The sequence below is a fragment of the Lissotriton vulgaris genome, chromosome 2_1, assembly GCF_964263255.1.
Source record: "Lissotriton vulgaris chromosome 2_1, aLisVul1.2, whole genome shotgun sequence".
Taxonomy (NCBI): domain Eukaryota; kingdom Metazoa; phylum Chordata; class Amphibia; order Caudata; family Salamandridae; genus Lissotriton; species Lissotriton vulgaris.
The window spans coordinates 203,700,616-203,721,888 of record NC_141687.1 but is presented as its reverse complement, the minus strand read 5'-3'; the positions used below and the strand labels follow the sequence as shown (position 1 = coordinate 203,721,888).

Sequence of the window (21,273 nt, the reverse complement as noted above, 5' to 3'; positions counted from 1 at the left end):
TGGGTGTAATAACCCCAAACCGCCCTATTGTTTGATATCTCTTCAGCCCCGTATTCCCCATTGTGTGCTGCTACCAAGGGTGTGTCTGCCTTCATTGCATGAATGTGTGCTTCACTACTCTGAATTTTAGTTCATACCTCTTTGATGTCCCTGAGTGGTGTAAATTAGTATTGCATCTTCCTTTAATGTTATATTGTTTTCTTAAGGAAGCTAAGAAATAGAATTAATGAAGTCACTATAATAAGAAGATGCCTGCATAATGTTTTTGAAGCACTGAGGTGTAGAGTCATATTGTGGCTCGACAAAGACAAATACCTTAATAAAAACAAGATTACACGATAAAGGAGTACATACCAATTACTGGCAATGCCCATTGTGTCCTGCGCATGCTGACTAACGAACTGACTCAATGCATTAAGCTGTTGTGAATATATTTACTGAACAGCTCGAATAAATGTCAGTCAATATTAATGCATGCCAGTATGCAGAACATAGCTTACTCAGATTGCCTCCACATGCGTGTGCTATACAATTCTCAAGCAGGACAAAAACTGTGCCTATCGACAATATATGTAGGAGAACGGAGCTCTAACATTGACCTCTCAGCTCGATCAAATTGGGTCATCTTTCTAAAAACTGTGTATTGGTACTTGCCTAAAACAATGTGTGCTTAAAAACGGATTGAATGCTAGTGTTCAGCGCCTTGAAGTGATATCTAAAGGTTTACTGCAAACCCTGGATTTATATAATTGTGCTTATAACATTTGAAGAGAAGGAAATGTAGGTTTTGCTCTACAATGTGGACACAATGGTGTGCATGTCATGATGCTATGAAGAATTGTTAAAGATCGTCAAATATTGGTGTGCATGGAAATATGTTCTTCGACCTTGGGAAGAATGCTTTTCCCACACTGATATTTGGCAGGTCCATGATACCACTGACAAAGGAAAAATTAAGACAGCTTGTAAAATCAGCTCTCAGCGTAAAAATCACAGTAGTCTAAAAACACTGTTTTCTTTGTCTGTGAGCAAGACACACCAAGGTTCTGCTCTATGAATGCAGGAGAGCTTACCAGTACAATGCATATTAAATTATGAACAGTGAAAAAATAAATCGAATGAAGGTGGCTGGTAATTCTAAGGGCTTTTGGTCCATGCTGGTATTGCTGCCCATTGAAATGTGTACCTGTGGCCTTCCTATGTCAGATTGTCTTCAATTAAAACTTAGGCGATTCTCTTTCAGTCCACAGATTCGGAGGAGATTCTGGTACCAGGACGGAGATGCTCGCTTTCAGACCTCTCGAGCGCTGAGGATATCGAAGCCTTGACCGTGCGCCAGTTGAAGGAGATCTTGGCGCGCAACTTTGTCAATTACAAAGGTTGCTGCGAGAAGTGGGAGCTGATGGAGCGGGTTACTCGGCTTTACAACGAACAGCAGGACATACGCCAGCAGGGTAAGGCAGCATGCGGTGGGTGGTCAAGTCTAGGCCCCTACAATTCCACACATCTTTCCTGTTTCATTTTGACCATCAAGCCATCTTGGATGATTGTGTTTGCATTACTAGATGTAATACACCGTTTAGCCCTTGTAATAGAGCGTGTATGTTGCCTCTCCGCCACTGTTTTCTCTAGAGTACAATCCTTTAGAATGTTTTCTGAGCCCAGAATAGTATAATGAGATTTTGAAAACCAAAAATGAGTACATTCCACAAACATAGAAATAGGACTACAATTTTGTATCTGCCAAGGGGCACAGATGACAATTGACAGCCCTTACCTACATAGATACACATTCAGGGGACCACTAAAGTAAACGCACTCCATGTGTTACACACAGTATCACCATTGGTAATGCATTTTCTACATGCTGGGTTGTGTCAACTACTTCTGCACTGGAACACATGAAAACTTGAATCGGTTTGTGTTTAGTCGATTCACATTGAAAGTCGGGACACGCTAAATTTACTGAAATTTGCCAACCAGATGGTGAAAACATAAGAATGTCCTGGCGAATATGAAACTCCTAGTCACCTTGCACCAAAAGGATCCAGACTAGTAAAACACGTTCTGTATCCACGTCACCTCATTATCGGAAAAAAGTCCCTATTTGAACCCTACTGGCAATGAGAAACCCCCCAAAAAGACCATTGTTACAATTAATATAGTTTGATTATTCTCAGATGAAACGTGAAAGCCTAGAACTAATTAAAGGGAATATCGTCTGACTCCAGATTCATATCCTGGGCTGGAGGTCTTCCTACGAGAAGTTGGGAGATCAACAGTGTTTGTTTCCAATGTGCATAAAAGCACTAAGCAGGTTGATGTGGACGTGAAGGCAGGGCTAAGGCAGAAGAGAGGCAGCGGGCCGGCTCATGCTGGGCTAGTGGGGAGGCCAGCGGACTGACAGGCCAGTGACAGAGATTCGTGCAGATCCGACCAGGAGAGGTGCCGGAGCGAGCATTGCACTAAGTTCTTGCCGTGTTGGGTCGAGCGACACCTGGTGCGGAAGTGATCAGCTAATACTAGGGGTGGGCAGAATTTGTCTAGACGTGCTACGTAAAGCTCCGCAAAACAGAAAAAATCTCCGCAAGCACGCAAAAGTTCCGCGAACAAACGGAATTGCTTGTTCCGCCCGTTCGCAATGCTTTTTTCCTGTTCGCGAATGCTGTTTGCGTTTTCGGGGAGAAATATCTCACAAACATGCATTTTGAAAGCGCGAACAAGTAAAAAATTCCGGGAAACCGTGGATCGCAGAATTTTTGGCAATTCCGTGTTCTCCGCGGAACGCTAAATTAAACCAATTCCGCGAGTGGAACGGAATTTACTGCCCAGGCTGAGCTAATAGCTGGTGCTACTTGTAGCCGCTTTACTTCCCCACACTGCTCTTCCCCCTGACTCCCCTCCCTGCTTTTTCTCCCTGCCTGCTCTGCGCACATTTTAAGCCTGTAGCGGCCAGAGATGGATTCCTCCCACAGCAAGGTATGAAGCGGTTGTAGAGGTGGCAAGCTGCAGCCCGAGTAACGGGTGTCATTGAGGTCGGTGTTGCCCGAATTGTATGGAGTTTGCTTGGTGCGCTGAAATATTATGTAGGCGTTGTCAAGGCCCTGCTTCCCTGGGGCAGCCACTGTGCTGGCAGTGCACGCAGTTGCTGGAGAACACTGGGAAAATCAGAAGTAGACTGGAATCTGCGATTTCTGCAGCAGATAAGACAGTGCACAAGAACGGTAGAGCTCACTCTACAGCTCACTCTACAGCTCTTAAGAATTGTTAAATAGAAAATCCACCAAGAAGTGGTGCCGCAGAGTCTTGGTGCTCCTGATACAGTAGGGGCCCGATTCACAAAAGTAAACTGAGACAAAAGTTTAACTTGACAACTCTAGGGATTCGCAAAGGGCATTTCCGAGTAGTAAAGTTAGACATTTGTCTCAGTTTTGGTCTCAGTTAAACTTAAGACCTAAACTTATGTTGAACCGTGACAAAAGTCTAACTTTACTACTCGTAAATGTCCTTTGTGAATACCGAAAGAAAGTTGTAAAGTTAGACTTTTGTCTCAGTTTACCTTTGTGAATCAGACTGTAGGTGTTTTCATGCCAGGTCTGTGATCAATAAGCAGCTGAGCAGTATGTTGAACCTGGTTAACCCTGGGCTGGAGAGCACCATGACGAACCTGCTCCATGCCCCCCACACACACACACAGCTTGAGGAGTCGGGCGAGTCTAGTGGCTGGGGAGGGCAGAGAGCTCGCAGTCCGGGGGTTCAAAAAGTGGCTGCTGTGAATTATCTTGGCATTGAGATCTCGGGGAGCCTGGTGGCACTAGGCCGGTCTAGAGGCATTACTTATCTTCATATTTCATACTAAATAGTCTACACTCGGTCTGCAGGATGCTGAGGAGGGCTAGCTAGGATGATGGGGAAAACACCCTTTAAATTAATTAATAAGGGAGTCTATGGATGATAATCATGCCGAGACAAAAAGCGTCCCAGGTGATAAGATGGACAATGCCCCAGGGAAAGGTCGAGACGGTCTTAGAGTATTCTCCTTCGGGCATATGTTGCACTATATAAATCAATAAATCAAATCAAATTACAGACTGGTACAGCAAAGAGCAAAAGTAAACACATTACTGCCTAAAAGCAAAATCTAATTTGTTACTAATACATTGGAAACAATCATACCTATACAACTTAAGAAATCGCTGATCGTCCACAGGAAACCTTGATGTCAAAGGAGGGTCTTTTGCGATACACTGGGTCCCTCTAGTAATGTAAGCCCTACTGGGCCCGAGTTGCCGCCAATAATAGGCATACATGGAGGGCACATTTGAAGCTAAAAGTAAATCAACCGAGTGTTTGAGTCCATTATTGTTAAACAAAGAAGATGGATGAGGGCTGGGGGCCAGAGTCCTAGCAATGGTTCAATAATGGACTATTTCCTAGCAATAAAGAGCCCCGCTGAGCCTTTCGGCCCGGGATGACAGTGGCAGCCAGGAACGGGACCAATACTGATTATGAAGTGTGCTCAGAGCAAAATGACAATGAGAAGAAAAATAACAAAGGTTTTGGGATTTGTAAAAATTGTTCTTCAGTGGCCCTCGATGTCTTGGAAGTGAATGAAGTACAAAAAGTGAGCATTGATTTTCATGGGAGCAATGGAAATGTGAAATGTAGTAGTTGAGGGCTAACTGATGTTGTCCATATAACTGACCACTCTATATTCCCCCAAAAGTCTGAATTTCGAATGCACGCAGAGATCCATCAGGGACCCAAAAGAACTTGTGATAATTACCGGAGGAGAAAGCAGAGCAAGGGCTATTGATAATAGTGTCCCTTGCAAGGGAGCGTATTAAGGTTCCTCTGGGTCCAAAATGCGTGATGTACCTAAACGTTGGTTAGGACAAGCAAGAGCTTTGTGGGGGTAAAGAGAACCCAACAGGTACTGCTCACTTCATGAACTGTATTAGATGAACCAGTCAAATCAACAGCTATGTTAGGACACCATAGTCGGTATCAAAATGCAGGTACTCCAGCACAATGGACACACTTGAACCTTGATTGTAAATGCTTGGAGCAACAGAAACTGGAGTTTAATACAGTAAGCGAAAAATGTATTCCTGAAATTTACAAGGGGATCGGAATCTTAGGGACATTCCACTCTGTTCAATGCTGTCTGGTCAACTTGAAGTATTATAATCAAATAAAACATCAAGTAGGATTATGATGGGTCCCTTAACTCAGTCATGATTATATGAAATATGATCTTGATATAAAAAAGAGAAGATGTTCTCTCCCTTACAACGCTGACACATCAATTACTAATAGCAGTTTACATAGTAGTATTGGGTGGGAGAAAGCAAACCCACTATCCAAATAGGCAAAGATGGTAGCGGAACAGATAACAATCCATCTATTAGGTCTTCATTGACATATTCTACAATCTATTTTAAATTTTCTTAATATAGTGGTAGAAGATTCAGACCATAACATTGAAGTCACCTCAGCCATCTTGAAATGTCTAACTGAAGCCAAATCCAACATGTCTGACAAAGGAGCCAGAGCAGTAGGAAAGGTGTCAAAAGCAAACAGCAGTACACAAACTCTAGGGGTTACAGATGCTGTGCAGAGGTGAAGAACAATATATCTACTCAAACCGATCTAATACCCACTATAGAGGGAAACAGTGGCAAGTTAATTCATCCCAAAATAAAGCAGGGAGGATTGGAGACTGTTTAAAAAACAGTATGAGTGCTAAAGTAGAAGCAATAGGAAGAATAACATTAGAAACAAAGGGAAAGACAGCTGCCGCATAAGTCTTCCCAATTTTTCAAATCAATAAATCTAGGGAAAAATCTATTCTAAAAGAAGAGAATATCCCAAAAAGTGAAAGGGTGCTTTCATGCTCTCCAGGACATAAATTAATTAGTGGCTGAGGATTGTCAACAACTAGGAGCCTGCTTGGATGAGTCTGTTGTAGGTGGGAGGGCTGTTCTAATATTGAGTCGGAGTATGATGCCACAAGGAAATCAACAACTTGACACCACCGAATCAGTGGTTGCAGCTTCCCAACAACTAGAAATCTGTTTAGAACAGGCTAAGTTGAGGGAGATACTGATACTAATAAGCTCTTTAACTTGGCATCCAATATGGGACCACAAGGAAACCTTCAGATTATAGAGAAGGCAATGTAAATTCCGGGAAAATCAGTGGGGGCTAATAGTGGAGAGACAACTGTATACAACCAACTGTGAACCAAACATTATCATGAAAGAGTTTTTCCATAAAGAAGGTTATAGGTTTTTAGGAAGGCCAGGGGCACTACAAGGTTTCATCGCTCTACTACACATTTAAGCTTGAACGAAGACCCCAGGCCTCATTGAAGGGAGGACGAGTCACTGTCTTTAAGAATAGTAGATATATTCGCTGATCGGGCCCCTAATCCCTTTATGGACAGGTCCAAAATCTTGACGATTTTTAAGTCAATTCCCTCACTATCAAACATTTTGACAAAATACATATCATTAGTATCGCTACCACATGACAATCTTGGCAGTGTTGGATGGGCATATGCCATAGTTAATTTTCTTTCAAGGGTTGTTTTGATGTGGTTTTAAAAGCCATGGATGCTAAAATACACTCTGGTTTTGACATGTATGAAGTAAAGGGGGGGGGGGTGTTATTAGGCAATAGAGAGGTAGATGAGGATGACATCCTACTGCAACACCCTCAGGAAGTGAGAGCATTTGTACCCAGTAAGAGTTAGGTTTCGAAAAACTAAAAATAACTACATCAGATGCAGGGCGCAAGATAGTCACAGAAACCCAGGATACACTTTATGTGACATTCAATACACCAGTATGGAATTGTATGGCTGAATCAAATAATTCTAGGTTATTAGGCGTAAAGTATTTTTGTCCTGATCACTCCACTTTAGGTATTTTGTTGGGGAATGTAGCAGGAAGTACAAGAAATTAGAAGCATGTTAAAAGTAAGTTAAAATAAAACAGGTGCACAGTAGTTGCTTGCCAGGAAACCTAGGTGACAGATGAGCCACTTTTTCATGACTATACAGTATACTATAAAAAAGCAATTAAGGGTTTTTTTGGGTCGGCCTACGGGGGACTTTTAACATTAGTTGCTGTGCAGAAGGATGTAAAAAGCTTCAGAATTTTTAAGGAATTTTCTGACTTTCTTAAAATAGCAGTGCCTGATAGTAAGACCAGATTTGAGAGGTTCAAGGTCTTCTATATGACAATGTTATTTATTGTGAATGTATACTTGCCAGCAAATAAAAAGCAATGTCAACAATTAACTGGGTTGATGCTTTTAGTCGAGGAAATTAAGTATAGATATCCAGCTGCTTCGATATTATTAGGAGGTTCTAATATAAAACTTCCTCCTTCATATAATACTTATGCCATTGACGTAGTTCGCAGAGTTTTGCTACGCGGAATCCGTGAAGTTACAAAAACTACAAAAGAAATTCTACCCGAGCGGCAGCTTGCGAACTTACCGTTTCCGATCGGGGGAAAAACTCCACTGCACTTCGCGAAGCGGAGCTTTCTGCAGTCCGCGAGCTCCGCGGAGGAAGTAGTGCAGAAAAATCCGCGAACTGAGCGAAGTTCACTGCCCAGGCCTAATAATACTAATAGGGAGAAGTTTGAATGTGAGAGGGCCTTGAGTGTCCCTGGACAAGATCTGGGTCAAGTGAAGAGTTATCTCAGAGGAAAGAAAATAGGGCATGCCTTAGCCAGACTTAATTTGACAGTCATAAACGGGAGGTTGATTAGTAATTGCCCCACAAAAAGTACATTTGACAATGGCAGAAGAACCTCTTTAATTGATTGCACGATTATATCTTTCAGCTAAATATCCACTATGATCTGAGTAATAGGTATACATGGGTTAATAGCAAATGGATTCAAATTAAGAATCATAGCAGGATTATGTGGTCACCAAAGATGATATCCGAAAATAAAATGTGTATATCTGGTATACTGGTCGAATATGAGTTGTATACCCATAAGGAGATAATTCAAGACAATGGCAATCTGATAAAAACATATAAGATTTTTTTCTGATGTGGTGCAAGCCTGTAAAATATTATCAAATAGGAAATCGTGCAATGGCAAAGATAAAGCTATTTTAAATACGAGCATAAGGAAGTCCCCAAAACTTGGCCCATTTAAGAGAGATGTACCAGTCAAGTAAGCGAGAAAATTACATCGAAAAGCCGTGCAGCGAATAAAGTGGACTGAAAAGGATAAACGCATGAAAACTATAGTTGGTATGCATTGGCTGTTGGAGGCTTTTGCAGACTATTGTGCTGAGAATGACCTGATAATTAATGTGTTAAAAACAAAAGCCATGTCTTTTCTGCTGAAATGGCCCAAAACATACAAGTGTAAAATGTGGCTAATTTGGCAACAGGTCGAGTTTGTCCCAGATTAGAAGTATTTGGGGATGATTTATAGCAGGAATCCCAGTTTCCAAAACTATCTCCGATTGCAAGAACAGAGGATTAAAGCAGTGGCAGGTGCACTGGGTAGAATGGATAAGGAATTTGATCAGAACTTGGTGGAGGTGTTGAGAGGGACGTACAGCCTGAAAATTACTACTGAATTTCTTTATGGGTCAGGAGTTTTGGTAGCGAAGGATATCCAAAGTTTGGAAGTCCTTGAAATGAATATTTGAAAGCTGTGGTTAGGTCAACCAAGGGGGTCCGTCAACTTAACATTACGCCAAGAGTTGGGTCTTATAAATGGAAAATACAAATATTTTCGGCGACTCCTAAATTATTGAGACAGTATTACAGAAGCATAAAATGGCATGGTTAGATACATACTGAAGTCTTACTGCGCCATGGATATGGATTTAAAGAGGTGTTTAGATCAAGATTTTTGTCTAAGAGCTGATAGGAAGAAGATAATTAAATGCCTGGTTAAAGAGTCAGCTACTTTACATGATCAAATGGACTGCAGTCAACGTCCCCATCTTGCACACATGTTGAACTCTGTAGATATAGGTAAAATGCAGCAATATCTAACAGACATAAAGGCAAGGGTGACTAGGCGATGGATGATGAAGCTCAGATTAGGACAGGTGCCACAATCCATAGTCTGAATTATCCTAAAAAATGCATACATTTATTCAACAGAATACATTAAAAACCGCCATTTTATACAGTGGTCACTTAATCACTTACTGGTCACTTAATCACTTACTGGGTCTTTAACAGCCTTTTTACAAGATAGGAGGAATATGTGACTTCTGGTTTTTAAAGCTCTGGGGATTAGGTTCCTTGCTCCATTACGTAGTATGGTTATTAAATGTAAAAATATAAATCTGTGTTTCAGATTAGGACAATTTTTAGATAAAATAACCAGGTTTAAGGCTATTTAATGAGAGGGTGGTCGTATGCATTGATTTTAAGAGGCCACTAAAGTAACTATAGGTTGCTGTGACACCATTAATTTACTTTGAGTTTAGGACTGCTATGTCCTGCTATTAGACCACTAATGCAGTTTATGGTCAGGAGCCCTAATGATATCGGACTATATGGAATACTTAGGGGTAGGAACTGTTATGTCATGCTGCTAGATCACCAATGCACTTTAGAGTCGGGAATCCCCATATCAGGATCTTTTACGCACATTTGTATAATGGCTATACTACATTTATATTTTATTTATTTGGAAAAATGTTAGATTAACTGAAGGTTGTGTATTTGTATGATGCCGAGAATAAGCTTTGAAATGGACAAAGAATATTGTATCCAATTAAAGCGTTACAAAACATTTTCAGAAAATATAGTATATAAAAACCCCAAACACTATCTACAGCTCCAGTTAGAGCACAGACTAAGGCACTGTATTCTACTTCTGCAATTGGGTATTCTCCCTTTAAAAACATATTCCGCCAGATGGGATGCCCCAAATATGTTGTTGTTTGAAGATCTTTATTCGGTAAAATTTGATCACCATAAAAGAATACATATACACAATAAATATACAATTCCCCCGCTAAAAAACAGTGATAAAATATAGCAGCATTATTAATATAAACCTGAGATGAAGCATACTCAACAGTCACTAGGTTAAGTAAAGGAGCCTTCAGTTACATGCAGTCAATCAATTGGTAACCTAGAATACAACTTCAGTAACCGTGAGCGCGTCAGCCATGCACTCCTCAAAAATTTTGCCACCCCGCATATCATGACAGTGGATGATGAATCGGTAGAGAGTACACGTAAGGCCAGACTATGACACCTCAACCCCAACTCCCTACATACAGGTTTCAGCCAGATCTTCCGGGCCACTTTGTAGACGGGACAGGCAAAAAATAGGTGAGCCACAGACTCCTTAGGTGCTGCGCTGCCAGGGCACGAACGCAAGGGGGCACCAGAATTGGATCACCTCGTGGTAAATTCATGAACCGGGAGGGTCCCGTACCTTAGTTTTAAATATAGCGCTCTGTCTAAGGGTTTGGTTATCAGATCAAGAAAGGGTTCCAGCTTTCTCACCCATTTGAATTCTAAAAACCGTTCAGTGAGTGAACCCCCAACCGTTCCACGTAATGCCTCGCCCTGTACCCAATCCCAGTATAGCTTCTTGATCACTAGCTTGGGCGGCGGCATTTGTGACTCCCATGCATCTCTCAGTCCTAGTTTGAAAACCAGGTCTCTCACATTGTTCAGCCATCCAATCGTATTGCCAGTGTCAAGCAGTAATAGGTCATCCAACCCTTCAGCATATTTAACAAGCTCTTCAGTCCTTCTTAAGCGGACACAGAAGAGCAATGGGCGCAGCCTCACTAGGTCCTTAAGGGCTCGTCTACCCAAGTCTAGTCGCAGGGGGATCAGCGGAGTAGAGGCGGGAAGAGCCACCACCTCCCTCAAGAACTTATTTTCTGCTATGGAAAGTTCCGAAACATTTTCGAACCCCCAGAGCTCAGAGCCATATAATGCCGCCGGGAGTATCTGGCCCTCATAAATGGCCATGGCCGGGGAGACAGGTTTACTGGTTGACTCACGAAGCTCCCTCAGAGTCACCCCAGATACTCTTTTGTGACCGAGTAACATTTTGGCCAGATGGTCCTTCCAGGTCATTCGACTGTTTATCCGCACCCCTAGATAGTCGAATGAGTCGACCATCTCCAGGGGGGCCCCATTGAGCGAAAAGTTATTTTTAAATCTTTTGGAAGATGAGAAGGCCATCAGCTTGGTTTTCGAGGTGTTGATGGTTAAGCCTCTGTTTGTGCAAAAGGAGCTAAATCGATTCAAGAGTTTTTGCAGACCAACTGGGGATTTGGAGATCAATAAAGTGTCGTCGGCGAAGAGTAGGGTGGGGATTCTTTCCCCCGCCAGGGATGGGGCATCCGACTCTTCCCCTCTCAGGTGGTCCACCACTCCATTCACAAACAAGGAGAAAAGAGTCGGTCGGGGCCATGACACAGCCCTGGCGTACTCCACTCCTCACAGGGACCCTATCCGTTAACTGTCCCGGGTACCCCATCTGATCCTCGCATAGTTCCCCTCGTGGAGCTTTACAATTAAACTCAAGAGTCTACCGGGGAAGCCCATCCCTCCCAGGATCTCCCAACAATTTAACCCGAGGGACCAGGTCAAAAGCTGTTTTAAGATCTATGAAGGCCGTATATAGACTGCCCTTTTTGATGATAACTGTCTTCCAATAGATAACAAAAAAGCGAAAGACCTGGTCCATCGTGCCTACCTTTCTTCGGAATCCAGCTTGGAAGTGGGAGAGGATGCTAGCCTCCTCCATCCAATCGCCAACCCTTGAGATAATGACCCTGTCAACCACTTTCTGGATTACATCTATCAAACTGATAGGTCTGTAATTGGCAGGGTCATCTCTTGCCCCCTTCTTAAACACTGTTACCACCTCGGCCCCCTTCCAAGAGTCAGGCACAGGGTGTCCCCTTACAATCAGATTCATTATTGTGGCGATTAGGTTGGCCCAGGCCAAAGGTTCCGCAATCAAGAGGTCCCCAGGGATCCCATCCGGACCGGCCGCCTTCTTGGGGGTTAGATGTCTAATAGCCACTGCAACTTCAGAGGCCGTAAATGGGAGCTCGTCCTCCCCTGTAGGATCCCCATCACCACAGCTGGCTACCCCGAGGCTATTTATGTCCTCATTTCCGCCATATAAGGCTGAAAAGTGATTAAACCATTGCTGGCTAGTTATGTGAGCTGCTAATGGTTGCGATCTCCCTTGTCTAGCTCTATTGATTAAGTCCCAAAAAAGATGCGGGTTCCTCTTGCTCACGGCATTTGTTAGGTCTTTCCAATGCTGTTCCTCCCATTCGCGTTTAGCCAGCGCTAATACTTTCAAATAATCCTTCCTAGCCGCTCTAACTAGTAAAGGATCCCTTGAAAGTAGGGCTTCTGTCAGATTTTTCCTTTTACCCTTGCACTGGTCCGAATACCAAGGTTTACTTGAGATGGGGGGTGTGGTGTTCTTCCTATGGCTTTTCCCTTTGGAGATAAAGAAGTGACTTACTTGCTCAATTGTGGCTTTATAGACTGTGTCAAGGGAAGTGGGAGGGTTCATGCTAATCCCGTTTTCACGATCCAAACCTCCAGATCCGAGTACAGGCCCACCACAAGGGATTTAATGGTCCCTAGTTCGTCCTCCTTCAAGTTTGCCTTATCCCATTTCAATCTACGATTATTGTTATATGGAATAATCTCTTTAGTTATCTTTATGGGGGCACTCACCCTCCTATCTTTAAAATTACCCCACTTAAACTTGCTACACAAAGGATTATGGTCGCTATCCTGACTTGGTAACACCTCCATGTCAATTAGGTCAGTCCACAAACTAACATCCATTAGGATGTAGTCGATTCGGGACGGCCCTATGAGCCTATTAAAGGTCAATGCACCTGCCCGGTCGGACGTAGTCCTACCGTTAAGAGCTCTTAGCTTATGATCCCTGGTTAGTGCATTGATTTGGATTGCCCTAGCAGACCATTTTCTAATAGGGGGCAAAGACAGGGTTGGGATGGACCATTTCGAGTCTTCTTCAATACCCAAGGGGTCGTCTCTGAGGAGGGGTTTAAACGTACAATTGAAATCCCCCCCCCACAATGATTTTAGCTGCAGGAGGGCAGTTAGCTAAGGCTGAATCTAGAGATGATATGGTTGATGAGGTGGTATCCCCTGGTGCCCCTCGGGCATACACATTGAATAGTTCAAGCCTACATCCCTCAATGTGACCCCTAGAGGAGAGATGAAGTATATCACTACACTCAGAGTCGTGGTGGGTCACATCCCAGTCTAAATCAATTTTTATCCAGACCGTGAGGCCTCCCGCCGGTCTGCCCTTCCCTCTGCTTACTGCTGGAGAAAAATAGGTGGTATAACCCGGTTTGTTTATGGGTAGCAGGCTCCAGGTTTCCTGAAACAGACAAACATCGAACTTCTCGATGAATGTATGCCATTCCAGGATGTCCAGCTTCCTTTTTAACCCCGCTACATTCCAAGATAACAGGTTTATTACCCGTCGACCCTTGGGTACTTTGGTATGGACCCCCTTACTCCCCCCATCATTACCCACCTTGGTCGTGCAGCTACCCACTGCCCGAATAGGAGATTTGGGGTGTACAGTACAGCCAACCGCGCTGACCGTACTCGCAGCTACCAATGGAGCCCCAATAGTGCTGGTGGTAGCGGCATTTTGAACTACAGGGGATCCCTCCTGCCATATATCTTTTCGGCCACCTGACCGCGGAGCCTCCACACCTAACTGACCACATCTCTCCCCCTTAGACTGTGAACTTCAATCGCAGTCTTCCATCCCGGAGAGCTGTGAAAACCTATTATAAGTATCCAGAGGAGTAAAGGGTCTTAGATGTTCCATCCTAGTGTCGTGGTTCATTGTGTGTCTCTGGGGCACTGTAATCCAGGCAAAGTGGTCAGCAGCCTGGGCAGGGTACTGCCCATGCTGAGAATAAGTGTTGCTATATGGTAAAGGAGGGATTGGTCTATAACAGTGGAACTTGTTTTGGTATTTAGGAGGAAAGGCCTCTGACCTGGGATAGAAATAAGTTAGGGCCCGAGGGATGATACGAGTGCCCCCACTTCCAGTTGGCCAGTTTAAGATGTAGTCTACTGCCCGAGGGTCTCTGAAGTTAACCACCACTATGTCCCCTTCAATATCTTTGCGTCTGCTACCCAGCCAGTTGATCCGCCTGACATGCACTATATCCCCATCTATATTATGTGCTATGGGCCTATATGTCCTCAACCAGTGAATGATTTTATTTTTTAATTCAGCATATCCCTCCTTCTTGTTTCCTGCTAACGGTGGAACCCCGGTCAAAACTACCACAAAGGGCAATGCTTCTGGGGGAATTTCCACTTGCGGACCCTTTTTTCTTGGGTCTCTAATATATCTACCTTCCCCGTGTTTGTCCCGTTTGTTACTTGTGGGGGCCTTCAACACTGGCCTTTTGGGGTCACCACCCGTTTCAGTTACTGGAGTATTTGTGTTTAGGAGGGGGTGGATTTTGAGAGCCGGGCTCAGCACTACCCTGGGGCTGTGACTTCTGTTTAGTCGGCTGGGGTGGGGCGATTGGGGTATTAGCAACATTGTTAGTGGGTAGCCTAACTGTAGGTATGGGATGCACCACCCCGCTCCCCTGGGCTTTGGTTAAAGTAACCATGCTGTTTATAGCAGTCTCCAGGATTGTCAGTCTAATTTCAACTTTTTTAATGGTCTCATTAATAGGTAAGAGGAGAGATCTCAATAAAAATTCCAAGTTCCCTATTAATGTGGGGGGAGATGGAATATCTGATGCTACGACCCCAACATTACTATCAGAATCCACAACCTGTGTGACTATTTCAGGTGATTTGGTTTTTGGCGGTGGTGCCTCAGCTGATGGAAAATCTGGCCCCTCTACTAGAACACTCTCATTTGAAATGGGAGTTTTTAACCCTTTACCAAAGTCAGAGTGCGGGATTTTAGCTTTACCTAGGGCCGCCCTTGATTTCCTCCTTTTTTTACTAGGTGGTGGGCGGTGAATCTGGGCAACAACTAATTGCTTGGGTTTCGGCTTCCTCGGCTTCGCTGTAACAGTGATACGGCCGGGACTAGGAGTAGGGGAAACAATTACAATATGGTCTGAGGGCAAGCAGGGTGTAGGTGTACAATCACGCAACAGAAGAGGGACACCTTCTTGGCTAGCATTTTCCCCACTCGTGTCTAGTAAACCTCCCTCCCGGGCCAAAGCAAGAGGAGTACTGTCAGTAAGGGATCTATTTTTCATACTCTCGACTGAACATCCCCGCTCAGCCCTTCGCTCAGCCAAAATAGAGTCCTTGTCACCCTCACACAGAACCTTAGGAAAGTAATTGTCCAGAGACCCATTGCGTAGTCTTCCTCTTTTCCCAGGGGTTTCCTCTTCAGCCAGAATAGCCATTCACCTGCCTGTAGCACGGACCACTGGGCTACAGATGTAAATGGGTGGGCCCAGCCCAGCCTCTCTGGCCTACGAGGGCCTCAGAGGGCCCGCCCTTTGTCCGGGCTTCGTCCCGAGCTGCGTCCCGCACACGCGTCCCGCTAACGCGCACTGGGTTCGCCTAAAGTACTGAGCAAAGGGCTGAAGGGGAGGAGACCCAGGAAGAGGCGGCAGGTGTGCGAGATGTCAGAGCGCACTGCCTGGTGGGCCTCGCAGTCCCGGTCTCCCGTAGCTTAGCACGGACACACTTGGTAACCCAGCAAGGGCAAGAGCTGCTTAATTCCTCTGGAAGTGGCGAAGTGGAAATCCAATGTCAAATCGACTACGAGCGGCACCCAAATAATTCTCTAGGCAAATGTGACGTGTGCAAAGGCAGATCACAAGATCTCTACCACGTATTACTAATTTGCCCTACTACGAGATTGGTAGAGTCTATTCTTAAAGCCAATCCGTTTATATTTGAGCACAAGATCTAATCGCAGTGTGTAAGTCTCCCTCCAATGAATTTGTTTGCTACAACTTGTTTAAATTTTTAAAGAGTTTCTTGAAGTTATTTTAAAGAAAAATGCTCAAATCTAATAGTTTTACCTATTGTATGTTGTTCTTGCGGACCACAAACTTTTTTTACCTGTTTTTTCTTACGCACAGTTTTTATAAATCGTTTTAAAAGATATAATCGAACATCTTTTTTATGTAACTGTACTTGTTGACCTCAGTTGTAGTCTGAATCAAAAAAAGTCATTTGTATTGTATTGTATAAAGAAATTGGATAATGAAATTACTATTATGGTTAAGAACAATGAAATAATTGTTTCTCAGTGTATGTAAGTTAAAAACCTTAGGATAAGTAGGTTCCATACCCTTGGGTATGCAACCTACTTTGGTATGAATGTTCATTGGCTATGAAGGGTCGATCAGGATGTCTGTTGGTATGCATTAAAAATCTCGGTGTACACCTAAGTGACAGTTGTACCTTTCCATTGGTTTACTGTAGTTTATTTAAGTAGAAAGAACCTATGACCGCCCTGTTAAGCAGTTGAATAGCATTTCCTTTTTCTTTCTTACGATTTGATAGTTGCATAACATGTTTATTTCACCCATTCCTAGAGCCCCTGCATCTCCATTCTGCCAATTCCTTAAAGTTGCAAATTACTTTTGCTGCCACAGTGTGAGAATGCATTTCCTGAAAAGCAACCTTAGACTTTGTTCTTTTGCAGTTTTATACAACTCGAACTCCACCCGAAGGTATTGAGGCACTTTTGCCTGCGCACGAGTTACATTATATAAGGACACATTGCTGGAAGTATTCGCTCCCCCTGAAAGTTGGCTGTCCAATGCTGGAAATATTAGACTCCCACCCCCAAAATGTAGCTTTAGTTGCGCCCCTCGCTTCGGGTCTGCCTGCCACATGGAAATGCAATCATTTCTGTGGATGGCATGGGCCAAAAACGATGTATTGGAACACTTCTGGTTACTATTTCCTGGCATGCCTCCATTCTCGCCCTATTAGAGGTTCACAATTTTCTTTCACTGCTGAGCTCTGGTTGTGGCTGTTCCAGATTCACAGGGTCCTCCTCTGTGCAGTGGCTCATATTTGTTCTGCAACTTCGGTAACCTGTGTTTGTGAATCTGTTTGTGACTTCTTTACTAGCCATGTGCCATCTTTCAGGGTATTTTCTTGATTCATTTTATTTATTTATTTGTTTAATGCAATTTTATATAGCGCAGACTTTACCCAAAGTTGTCAGAGCGCTTCACAATAGAACCAAGTACGTTACATGGGGACATTTACATACTTACACGTTACAATAGGATTAGGATCATACAGGCATGGGTTACATATTTACAACGTTCTAAGAACTTCCTTGAGGGGCATGAAAAGGGATGTATTAATTCTGGAACTTTAGAAGAGATTTGAGGTCCGTTTTGAAGGTCCGGGTAGAGGTGGTGGTACGGAGTAGTGGAGGGAGCGAGTGCCGGATTCTGACCGCCTTGCCTGAGAAGGATTGAGGCATCGATGTTTCCCTTTTGAAGGTGGGGGGCTCAAGCATTAATTTTTCCGCACTACGTGAAGGTCTAGAGCCTCCAGAGATTTTAAGTTTATTTGCCTGTATCGAGGGGAGGAAGTGTGCAAGGCTGTGTGGGTGATCCAGGTTAGCTTGTAGATTGATCTTGCTTCGATGGGAAGCCATCGAAGAGAAAAAAGTATGGGTCTGATGTGGTCACTTATTTTGGCCCCAATGACAAAACGAGCTGGTTGGTTAGTTCTGGCGTGGCAGAGCTGGTCATGCACATGCCACTGTAATGAATGCAGTTTGTTTTTCCCGCTCGGGCGCTCTTATTAGTTAAATTGTGAGTAACAGAGTGGCAAACTGAGAGTGGTCGTTCTACTTTACCTCTCTAGGTGAGAAGTGAAATGCTGTGCACGGCATACAGCACTCAAGACCAGTATGTGGAATCTAAAGCCAACCTCTCTGTCGCGTGATTTACCGCGTTTTTCAGCCAAATAGCGAGTAAGTAATCTTTAATAGGCGGAACATGTACACTAGAAGATATTGTTTAATGAAACAAGGAACCGTCATCTCATAACTGAGGAAGCGTAATTACTAGGAGCAATGCTGCCATCTAACGGTAGAGAACAAATACCTATTTATAGTAAAGGAATCCTGGCTCTTCTAGGACGACCTAAATGAAACCTATTGAAAATGGTGATTCCTTTCAGTGCATGACTGACTCTTGCGCTTACCAGACTCCCCCACTGCTGTATAGTATCTGACAGTTGCTTTAGATGATCGTGCCTACCATTCCTATCTTTGATTAACTGTCGGGGTCGGATAACGAATACAAGTTCATATAGAAGGCGTGCTGTTTTCTGTTACTTATCAGTCGCCGAGTAATTTACGGAATTGGCCAGTATTTTTATGGTGATGCCAGTAAAAGCCTCGGGGAAGTGAATAAAAGCAGATGTATTTTTTCTTCTGAAATATAAACTGAAAGCAACAAACAGAAGAAGAGAGCAGTTAAGAAGAGGTTTGGAGCTTTCCACGACTCTCATAAATGAGCCTTAAAGCGAACGCAGGCGGATTGGCCATGTTAAAAAGAGCACAGAGGGTTTCCTGCACATTGCGGGGACCAGCGCCCGCCCTTCCAGAACCTTCGACAGGAACGAGTGGGCGGCGTTTGAGAAAGTAAAGCAGCCCTGATTGCAGGTGCATGCATTGCTGTGGGAGAACTAGGAAAGAGGGTAGGTGTGAAGGGCAGGAGCGTGACAATCATGGGGCTTTATGATTCTCACAGGTGTGTCCTCCTCTAAACTACAAGAATGGATCTTTAATAAATTCCTCCCAATTACACATCACAGCTGTGCATAGCTGCTTAAATACCTTCGTTTTGGGGTTAACACAATTTCCCCCTCATTGCAGGAGTTGTTGTTAAGCCATGCTGAAAGTGCTGAGGCCTCCAATAGTAACCTTAAAAGGGAATCCCCCTTAAGTGTGAATATCCCATTGGGAGCATGTGACTGCAGGAGCGAAGTCCCTCAGATCCCTCCAAGGTTGTTCTTCGCTCCCCCAGGCATTCAGGTAGGGTCCACTGTAATGAGGCGAAGGGAACCTTCACCAGCCTGGGGTCAGCAGAGTGGGGGGAATAGCTTCTAACTAGGTAGCCTTCCTAAGGAGCTGGGGCAGAGTCACTGTATAGGCCCCTTGTAAGTCCTCAAAGAAATGGCCGGACTGTTCTTGTTATAAGAGGGAGGAGTGAAGCCTGAGGTGGCCTCCTTCAGTGATCCAATGACCGATGCAGCGGGCAAATTCCATGGGCCTTATGGGGTCTTTCCTGGAGCCTTAGCAGCAGTCAGCATGGCAGTGCTTCTGGTGGTGACGTTTTTTGTTACTACAAGAGCTCCACAGCCATCAATGCTGTTGCATTGCAATTGGGAATGAAGTTGAGTGGTAATGAATTCGAGATGTCAAGGTTCATCATCTGTGGTAGGAGGGTTACAAACTCTGATACATCACAGCACAGAATGCAACTTAGTGAACATTTCCAGTGGTATTCTATGGAGGAATGTTTGTAAGCTCCCAACTACCTTCAATACTTGTTCGGTTTACAACAGGTTTAGTAAACATGTATGGTAGATCTGGTCCTCTGACTGTGGGTTCAAATGGGACAACTCTGCTAACGCCCTAGCTGCTGAATTTCCTTTTTAAAAAAAATCACTTTGCCCTAAAACGCACAAACCAACCAATAATGATGCTATCCAAGGCAAACTAAATGGTGATTTTAGGGTGTCAAGAGTTGATATCCAGTTCCAGACGAGTACTGGGTGACCTGACACCTTTGGCATTGTATTCCCTCGACACTTTTTGCCTTCACTACCCTGTTTTGCTGAACCCATTTTTGGTGACATTAGGACACTGTGCACTTTACCTCTGCTAACCAGTGGTAAAGTGCGTGTGCTGTCACCCTTAAACATGGTAAAATTGGTATACACCTAATTTCCCCATGTGGTTTACTTGAAAGTCCCTAGTAAATGGCACTACCTGCACTCCGGGCATGTGAATGAAATGATATTGCTGCAGCACTAGTTGCGACACTCACTGAAGTAGCTGTATAAATCATGCCTCTGGCCTGCCACTTCAGCCTGTAGTGGAGTTTTAAACTGCCATTTCGACTTGGCAAAATAAACCCTTTTGCTAGGACAAACCTTCTTTTTTAATACTTTCCTCCTCGGGTAGAACCCCCGCAAGCTCTTACGTGGTCGGATCATCGGCTGATCAGATTTGCATGGTCAGCCCAGAAAGTAACCACTACAGCGGCTAAAACGAGTTGCACCAAGAAAATCAATATGTGCACTTTAGCTGCTACCCTGAATGAGAGTAGGCCTGTGCTCGGCAATGAGCTTGACAAGGCGGTGTTGACTTTCAATGAATGGGTTGATGTGGGCGTGGCTTCTTCTTCCAAAGGTGGTAGTACCGGGAGAGCTCGCTCTACCCCTTCTAAACCTTGGTTTTCCCCTGAGTTGCGCACTCATAAGCTGGCTTGCAAAAAGTTAGAACGGGCCTGGCGTCAAGCCTATTGCCCTCTGGCTAAGGCAGCTTTGCGTGAGGCTCAGAGGGATTACTATGCCTACATTAGAACAGCTAAAGGCGAATACTTTGCCAGCAGGATTGATAAGGCTAACAACAGCAGTCGTGAGATCTTTGCGATTGTGAAGAGCTTTCTCACCCCCTGCGCAGAGCAACGGACGGTCCCGGCCTCGGGGCGTGGTGTGAGAGTCTTTCCATGTTCTTTGAGCAAAAAATCACTGCGATTCAGTCCACTTTTAGCTCCAGTGACATCTTGGATGGTATTTATAACCCCTCATCTCCCGAAGGGTCATCCTTGCCCAGAATGGTGGAGTTTGTGCCCCCTTCAGCAGCGGACACTCTGGCCGTGATTAAAGCTCTGAAATCTGGGTCGCCTACTGACCCTTGTCTGGCGCGGGTGCTTGCCGGTATAGCTGAAGTAGTGGTGCAGGAAGTTGCACATATCGTTGGCCTTTCATTCAAGTCAGCTATAGTACCGGCCGATTGGAAACAGGCTAAGCTGCTGCCTTTGCTCAAAAAGACGGGTGCTGATCCTGCAGTACTAGCCAATTACCGGCCAATTTCACTGCTTCCGTCTATGGCTAAAATTGGTGAAAAAATGGCATTTCGGCAGCTGAATGAGTTTGTTGAATCGTCAGGGGCTCTCCACCCGGCACAATCGGGGTTCCGTGCGGCTCACAGCACGGAGTCTGCATTGGTGGAGATC

The 21,273-nt window shown here is 44.2% G+C and overlaps 1 protein-coding gene across 7 annotated transcripts in view; it reads left to right on the top strand.

The window, feature by feature from the left end:
- The window catches only part of RFFL (ring finger and FYVE like domain containing E3 ubiquitin protein ligase), a 367,730-nt gene that overhangs the window by 339,430 nt on the left and 7,027 nt on the right, over window positions 1–21,273 (top strand). For all 7 annotated transcript variants that reach the window (XM_086954726.1, XM_086954722.1, XM_086954727.1 and 4 more), the window contains one exon: window positions 1,244–1,454. In XM_086954726.1, coding sequence (XP_086810852.1) covers window positions 1,244–1,454 — 211 coding nt within the window. The remainder of the gene's footprint in view (window positions 1–1,243; window positions 1,455–21,273) is intronic.